This window comes from Diaporthe citri (genome assembly GCF_014595645.1).
Source record: "Diaporthe citri strain NFHF-8-4 chromosome Unknown scaffold_2, whole genome shotgun sequence".
Taxonomy (NCBI): Eukaryota; Fungi; Ascomycota; class Sordariomycetes; order Diaporthales; family Diaporthaceae; genus Diaporthe; species Diaporthe citri.
This window is the reverse complement of record NW_025064847.1, coordinates 602,969-611,506: the sequence shown is the minus strand read 5'-3', so window position 1 is coordinate 611,506 and position 8,538 is coordinate 602,969. Positions and strand designations below refer to the sequence as shown.

At 54.6% G+C, this 8,538-nt stretch overlaps 2 protein-coding genes across 2 annotated transcripts; both read right to left on the bottom strand.

Annotated features, from left to right (window-relative positions):
* Window positions 1–810: 810 nt before the first annotated feature.
* Window positions 811–2,531, bottom strand: INS49_005830 (uncharacterized protein; the record flags this gene model as incomplete). Its single annotated transcript, XM_043166608.1, has 4 exons — window positions 811–1,040; window positions 1,113–1,725; window positions 1,789–2,195; window positions 2,249–2,531. The coding sequence occupies 4 exons, from the start codon at window positions 2,529–2,531 to the stop codon at window positions 811–813; spliced, it is 1,533 nt and encodes a 510-aa protein (XP_043027752.1).
* Window positions 2,532–4,957: 2,426 nt separating this feature from the next.
* On the bottom strand, window positions 4,958–6,642 carry INS49_005829 (uncharacterized protein; the record flags this gene model as incomplete). The annotated part of the gene is made up of 3 exons (XM_043166607.1): window positions 4,958–5,663; window positions 5,718–6,342; window positions 6,426–6,642. 3 exons carry the CDS (start codon window positions 6,640–6,642, stop codon window positions 4,958–4,960), a joined length of 1,548 nt encoding a protein of 515 aa, XP_043027751.1.
* Window positions 6,643–8,538: the final 1,896 nt, after the last annotated feature.

The window sequence follows — 8,538 nt, the reverse complement described above, 5'->3', positions numbered from 1 at the left end:
AGTACTAAGGCTGTGGAAATCACGCATTTGAGTGTAACCAATGTGCGCATGCCGCGGTGGTTGGGGGCCCTTTTTGGCGGTTCTGGGGCAGGGACAGGTGAGACGAAGATCGATAGTTTTCAAAAAAGCTTTCCGTTGTGGCACAACATGGCTGAGTGGCGAGTCTTTATCTCAGGCTTTCCACCATCAACCAGAGCTAAAATCTGTGAGACCAAGGTATGCAGACCAGGCTGTTTGGTCATCTGTACATGTGCCGTTCCAGACTCACTCGCGCCGAGCGTGTTTAGTGGACCGGGGACAGTCAAGGAAATAAAAGGGCGGGCACCCAAAGTTGACACCAGGATAAAGGTCCTCTCTTAAATCATTTTGAGACCCCCAAGCATCATAACCAGTAGTAGTACGAGTTACAGTCATGGCCCCCGTTGACGTTTCTGTCATCAGAAGGGAGTCTAGAAGGAACTCCTCCGGCCGCTACTAATATGGTGAGAGTCATTATCTTGGACATCCATGAGTAGTATGATGCCAAGCCTTCTTACATGCATGTAGTGCTGACATTGGACCACAAAGATCTACAGGGTTCTTCAACTCCCGGCGAGCAAGCATGGCAACATTAAAGTCTTGCCATAGCCTTGTTGCGAAATAGCGATAAGCATCGAGTAAGGACATTAAGAGTCGCACTGGCACGGGCGCGCGTTTCTGGGCGACAATAACGAGCAAAGATTCGCGTCAAGAGATCAACAAGAGCCGGGATAAAGCCTTAACGTTCTCAAGGCACATTTGATCATTATCGCCTTTGCACCCTGAAACCTTCTAAGTGCTACAGACAAACGAAGACCAGGAGTTGGTGTCTCCGCCAATGTACTCAGCTGTGCTTGGCCAGGGACATGCTTTCCGTGTGATATTACCACCATCAGGTGGGTTGCTGAAGAGCATTTCCTGTGGCGCCTCTCCCTTCTCGACCCACTCGACGAGCTTCTCCAACGAGTGTGGCACCTGCGGTGTTGACTTATGTCTGAGCGTTCCCTCGCAGTGACCCCCGCCTGCATATTGTTAGTCGAACAAATCTGACTCCGGGCCGGACCAGCCAACCAAGTGAGGTGGAAAATACGTACCGGGCAACATGAACAGGGAGAACCAGTCAGAGACATCTCCTCCCATGGCATCCTCCAGCTGCTTCTTGTGATCAATCGGCCAGGTCGCCGCGTTGTACGGGTCGGCCCAGCCCTGCGTCACGAGGAGCTTGCCGCCCCTGGCGCGGAAGGCCGACAGGTCCGGGCTGATCTCGTCGATGAGGGTCCCCACGCGCTGGTCGATGAGCGCGACGTCCGCGTCCCAGTCGAAGGAGTTCACGTCGTAGGAAAGGTCGTCAAAGACCACGTTCTGCAGTATCGACGCCGTGAAAGAATTAGACAGGGAGCCGGACGTCTGCTGGATGAGCTCGTTCTCGCTGCCGAATGTGAAGCCCGGGTAGAGGCTGTGCCCGGTGGAGTTGCGCGGGCCGTCGTAGATCTTCTGGAACGCGGCGACCTGGGATGCGGAGAGGCACTGGGTCGAGTTGGCTGCTGTTGGGTCGCATGCCAGCGTGGTAAGGTCGAAGTCGCAGGTGAGGGGGTTCTCGATGAGGCCGTCTTTAACCCCGTCGAGCTCATCGCAGTGGTCCAACACGGCGCTCTCAACGAAGTCGAGGATTGCTTGGCCGGCGGTCTCGTCTTCTAAGCCAGTGCCCTGTGGTCCGTACTCTGTCAGCCATGCGGGTGAAACTGATATTCTGCTGTTCTGGGAACTTACCTCAGAAGCCTGTGCGTTCCACAAGAACGACAGGGTGAGATGAGAGTACCAATTCCCTGGGCACCCGGCTACTATACCATCAAACAGCTCGGGATGATACTGCGCCAGAGCAAAGCCTTGAGCACCGCCCGTGGAGCATCCCTTGTAGTAACTGTATTGTGGAGCACTGGTGTAGTAGGCTTCCACAATTGTTTTGGCAGGAGGCGTGAAGTAGGATATAGAGTTGTGGATCCAGGCGAGAATCTGGTCCTGGTCATGCAGATAGGAAATTGAGACCCCGGCTTCGCCTTCGCCGCCGTTGTTCTCCGCTGCTCGATGCCCGCTGTCCCCTCCGGCAACTGCATACCCGCTGTTCAAGTTCTCGACAAGTGCAGGTTCATCAATTGTGCCTGCCATGCCACCGTTTCCTGCAAATTGTAAGCCGAGTAATGATTAAGTACGTAATGCGGGAAGTACTCACCAACAGCGAGGAACCTGCCGTTGTATGCATTTTCTTCCGGCAGCCAGACTTCGAAAACGACATAGTTGTCGGCAGGGTAGGATACCGTCCCGGACACTTCACAGAATGCCGCTGCGTTGAAGGTCCCTGACACGTTCTTGGCACCTGCTGGGATCCAGGTTGAATTGGTCAGGACTGTCCTGTTGAGACCCAGAGACCCCGAGTTCCCAGCGAGGGCAGAGCAAGAAGCCTCATCCCCTGCCACGGCCGCAGCAAAGAAGGGAAGCATCAATAGGAACCACATGGTTGAACCCGACGCGAAGCGAAGTAAGAGATGAACTCGAGAGGAAATCGACAATTCGTCACCACTGGCGAATCACTCAGATTGTCAACCTACCCCACGGGATATTCCCCTTTTATAGTCTACTACGCTATGATTTTCACGTCCCACTTCCCCAATCTTTACACAGCACGGTCTGGTGTGGAGGTGGAGACACATAACGGTCCGAATCAACACTCGCGTGGGGACCGAATGGAGACCCTGACCATTCCAAGTCATGTGCCCTGCCATAATTTTGTCATAGTAGGCAAGCTTAGCTGATTCTGCCCCTGCTAATCCCGCTCTTGGCGACTGCCATTCCCACTTGGTCGGGTCAAATACCGGACACAACCGTGAGGCTATTCGTTCTTTCCTGGTTGACGACGAATCACCAGTCTCCTGGGTTCTCCGCACAACTCCCGCATTGTCTGCCGATACTACGTAATTTGCACGATTAGACTGGTCTTTTACATTTAAAGGGCCGAAAAGTGTGGTATTTGGAGCGGAGATACCGGGATAGGTCAGACCGAAGACTCCCATGACAACGTATCATCTCCCTTTTGATCTCTTCGTAGGGTGCCTGCTCTCCTGACTTATAACATAATCCCACCTCGCAAACGAATGGTCTTCTACTCATATACACTTTTGAAGGATGAGATCATGTCAGCGATGCTCGAAAATTTGTCAGGATATGAAATCAGTGGTAGAGGACTTTTTTTTTATTTTCTGAGGCATACGGCTCGCAGATTTGGACGCCAAGGCTTGCAATTCACCGTGTATCTACAAGATACTTCAATACCGTTTTGTTTGTCTCATGCACCATAGCACTGTGTTGGACAAGTCGCTATGGAGTAGGAGTCCTCGAGACAAGACTTTCTGGTTATTGGGGAATATATTTTCGTATTTTTGCAAACATTCTTGTCCCACGTTGAATTCAAGTCTGACTGTCTACACCACAGTATTCTCTAGTTTTCAAAATCTATGTTGGGCTGTGAACCCCTGCAAGCTGTATTCCATTTGCGGCCAACACATGCAGGAAGGTCTCGCCAGTTGCCTGATTTGGCCTCATATAGGCAACCACTGTTCGCAGTGGAGACCCCCTGAGATCTCAGACTTATTAGCCCTCAGTCACTGCCCTACCTTGATGAGCCTGATAAAGGATGGAAAATCAAGGAAACAGAAACTGAAGGCTTTCAGGATACTATTATGGACTACCCAGATCCACTCGTCTTCGAGCCGTTGCAGCTGCCGCACCGGCAGACTTTCATCTTGCTTCACTGACGCGGCTCGTGGGCTGAGAAGTTCGGGCCCGAGCTGCTGCGAACGCCTGTTCAAAGTACTAGGCCCTGCCTACCAAATTGCAGCGAGGACGAGCCCCTAGTCGATGAGACTGGGAAAGTCTCAGGGGACCAAGAGCCCACCGTGACATTGCGGACGGCATTCCCACACGCCCGTTTCGTATTTCCTACCGCTGCACGACGCCGTGCCACGATATACAAGCGCGCACACACCCATCAGTGGTTCGACAACTGGAAACTCGACCCGCCGGCGACAGACAGGGAAGAGCTGCAGATCGAGGGCTTGCACGAGACGACTAAGTACTTGCACCAGCTCCTCCGTGCAGAGATTGCCATCGTCCCCGGGGGTACGAAAAGTGTTGTCCTTGGTGGGCTCAGCCAGGGATGTGCGGCTTCACCGGTAGCGTTGTTGCTATGGGAGGGAGAGGGTTTGGGTGCCGTTGTAGGGATGTGCGGGCGGCTTCCATTCGCCGAAAGTCTGATGGCGGAGATCCGAGGCAAGGAGGATAAGCAGCACGATGATGGACCCCTGGGATTCGACCCGTTCACGCACGATGCATGTCACGAAGGCGAATCGAGCGATGGGGCAGCTAATACCCCGGCACGAAGAGCTGTGGCTTGGTTGAGGGAGCAGCTGGACCTGCCCGCTCTCCAGAAGCAATCAGAACTACTACTGTCGGTGCAGAGGATTCCAATCTTCCTTGGCCACGGATGGCAGGACGAGAAAGTCAGCATCGAGCTGGGACGGAGAGCTTCCGAGTGTCTGGACAATTTGGGAGCGAGGGTTTGTTGGAAGGAGTATGATGACCTCGGCCACTGGTATTCGAAAGATATGTTGAGCGATTTGTTGCATTTCTTGGCGGAAAATTTGGGGAATTTGAGGCATGCCGGATAGATGAACAAAGCACTCGAGACTGCATACACAGAAAACTCGCCGAGGCAATATAGAAGACGCACTTGAGCATTAATCGTTATGTTGAGCCGGCCTTTTACATCGGGAGTGCAACGTATGTATGGTTTCGCTATTTGTTATTCAATAATTAGATGAGACTGTCCCTATATAGACCTCCCCATATACACATATATGTACGCTCGAATCCCGACCACATCCCCTCAAGCCTTGGCCGCCGTCCTCTTGCTGATGCTAAGCCACATGTCCTCGTAGTAGCTCACACCGCCGTTAATCACATACCGACCAGGCACCTCCTTGTTCGCAATCTCGGGCCTGTAGGTCCTGAAGAACTGCAGCGGCGCCTTGTACAGCTCCATGTTCGCGATCTCCCTGCCCAGGCAAACCCGGGCGCCGTACCCAAAGGCCATGTTGTACTTGAGGAACTCCTTGGCCCTCTCCGGGTCCTCGAGCCACCTCTCCGGGCGGAACTCGCCCGCGTCGTCGCCGTAGAGCTTCTGGTCGCGGTGCACGAGCCACGGGTTACAAGTGAGCTCCGTCCCCTCGGGCGCGAACCTGCCCTCGCCCAGGTCCACGCCGCCGGCGCCCGCGACGCGCGGGAAGATGTTGGGGGCCGAGGGCGTCAGGCGCATGGACTCGCGCACGCAGGCGAGGTAGTAAGGGCAGTGGGCGACGATGTCCTCGTACTGCGGGATGCTGCCGGCGGGTGCGATCCTGCCGGCCTCGGTGGCGGCGTCCAGCTCGGCCATGAGCTTGGCGTAGACGCGCGGGCTCGAGAGCACGTAGACCATCATGGCCTGGAAGGCGGTGCCGGTCGTGTCTGCGCCGGCGAGGAGCACGAGGAGGATCTCGGCCTTGATGTAGTCCAGGTCTAGGGGCTTGCCGTCCTCGTCGCGGGCCTCGATGAATCTGGAGAAGTTGTCAGAAGCGGATGTGGTAAATGCTGCAATGGGTTTCACTCACGTCTGAAGCAGATCGAATCGCACGTTTGTTCCGGCCTCAATCTCCTTGAACCGCTGGTCGATGAGCTTATCACGGAAGCGCATGAGCGTTCCGATTCCGGAGTCCTGCTCGGGCGTCGCGACGAAGTATTTCCCAAGAAAAGTGCTCTTGATCCAGTTTGTCATAGGGTAGAGCCTGGCCATGATACCGAAAGGCGTGAGCCCGTCATGGAACCCCTGGATCAGGCCCCCGACGTCCTTGCCCTGCTGTATGAACCCAAACGGCTCGCCGAAGCCAACCTCGGAGATGACGTCGTAAGCCATGTAGACGGCCCAGGGGGCAAAGTCGAACTTGGCACCGGGCTCGCGCCGGACGAAGAGCTCGTCGAGGCGGTCCATCCACTCGGAGATGCGGGCGTCGATGAGGGGCTCCATCTTCTTGATATTGGTGAAGCTGTAGGGCGCGGCGGCGACCTTGCGGAAGCGCGCGTGCGTCTTGGAGTCCTGCATGTTGAAGAGCGACTCGGTCTTGCCGAAGCTGCCCGTGATGTAGTGCTTGGACTTGTTGGCCTGGCGGCTGTAGATGACGGGCAGCTTGGTGGCGTCGCTCACCAGCAGCATGACGGGGGTGACGCGGATGATGGGGCCTGGTCGCGACATGTCAGTTATCGCATGCGCTTTCACAGTGTCCTCTCTCACGCTCATGCATGGTGAGAGCACGTTCACATACCGTATTTGCGGTGCAGGGCCTGGAAAGTCTCAGGCTCGTCGCCCTTGATGTTGTGGTAGGTGATCCATAACCGGGTCACCGATCCCCAGAACGGTCCAGGGAACTTGGCCAGCGGGTGAAAGAAGCGATAGTAAACGATCTGGTAGACGAAGCTGCCGATGACATGTGCAAGCCCGAGGAGGATCAGGCCTCCCACTATCCTCAATATCGAGGGCATTCTCAGATGGTGGAGCAACCGAGAACCGAGTAGAGCCTTGGTTCAGCCAAGCTTCAGTACCTACAGTATATCGCTGGCTGCCAACTTGACGTGCTGCTCGTCAGGATGACTGGGGTGTTGCGCGCCTCGGTGAGTGACAAGCCGTTCAAGTTTTGTGTGCAAAGTATTTATGTCGAGCTGCTCGGCCTGTTGGTGGACTCCATGATGGGCACCGACAGGAGGGATCCCTCCTTCGATCATGAGCCTCCGATCATTCCCCACCCTCTGCAGTGATTCGCGAATAACGTGTGTGGCATTTGATGTTACATGGGGCTCTAGCGGCTGCTTACTGCTTGCTGGATTCGGCAGACCCATATAACATCGCATCACCCCCAAATTTCCTCGCCCCCGCTGGGTTCCACATTGCCGGGGCGAATAGGCTGCCGTTGACTGCTCCCGCCGGCCGAGGAAGACTCGGCAGCTAGGAGCCGGTTGAAGAAGGGTCAGAGTGCTGGGCACACACAGCCAGCACTAACAAGATTCGGCTGTGGGGATCGGCCGTGGGCTCCAGATGTGCGACAGGCCCATCGATGATAGCCGGACAATCCGCGATTGGCCTGCTAAGTCCAAAGTAACGGTCCATCCCGACCAAGTGCCCGCACCTGTCAAAATTGCGAATGTGTCTGGGTGTAATATCAGGCCCAACTTGTCGGTTTTGATGGTGATTAGCCCGGCCGGTAGGGAGGTTGGGTTCCTACTCTGCTATTCTGCACTGCGACCATACGTGCCTGGTGATCTGCGCCTCGATGCCGCAAAAAGAGTTATGTTGTACTGGGGCTGAGGAAATTCCCAGGATGTCCCAACATCGTACTTCTCAGATTGATGCTGGCCCCTTGGTGGATGTGGGGACCAACACCTGGACTACTCTTGTGGTTGGCCTACAACAACTGCCTCCAAATCCTGATTGCCAGAAGTTGGAACTGCCAAGTGCCAGTGAAGGCCTGGACCTTGCGAAGCATACTGCCGGAGAACAAAAGCTGGTCGGTGTTTGGCATGGATTTGGTAATGATCCTCGTTGCGCTCTCTTGGATACAAACTTAACATCCTCTTCGGAACTCATTTTTTTCTTTCCAAGACTGCTCTAGAGACACAATTTGGGTTTACTTAGGTGTGCCGTATATACTGCATCTTGTTAGCTATCAAAGTCGTATCTATGAGGGCACCGCTGACTATCTGCGACTGGTCGCTTCTCCCCTGTAATTATGGGTCCTTGTCTGCTCCATACCCCTGTATACTAGGGTTGGTCCTAATGCAACATGCAGGAGAGCGGTACACATTTCGGGGAATTGGTGACAGAAAACGGCTCGGCTTATTACAGATGACGATGGAGCGAAGAACCACTGAAGGAGCACATCACATCACCTGATGGAGCCTAAGCCGTTGTGGTGATATGTAGATCGTTGTCCCCGTTGATCGTCGTCTCCGTGCGTGCGGTCCACACAAGGAACAATGACTTTCACCGGCACAGCCATCCGGCGCCGGGCCACCTCTGAATTAAGTTTAGATGCTGTTGAAATTGGGGCAAGGACCCTAAGCACCACCCAGACTGCCAGACTCGACAGTTACGAGCGGTCCCGTGACCCACGCTGCTTCTGCCTGCATACAAGTGGCGTCACGGTCCGGGAAAGGATCTTCTCACCTGCACCTGTACCACGTTTCGGCACAGGAACCATCGTTTTGCTTTCCTTCTTGTCGGTAACGTATCACATTCAGGCCTCCATGCTGTCACTAGTCGTCTACTTCGCTCGGTTCTGTCCAAGGGGCGATGGGTATCTTCATTTCACCCTCGTACGCATCTTTTTTTCTGTAAAGATAAAGAGAACACTTCAGCACTTTCAAGCCCCTTGTACTTCGTGA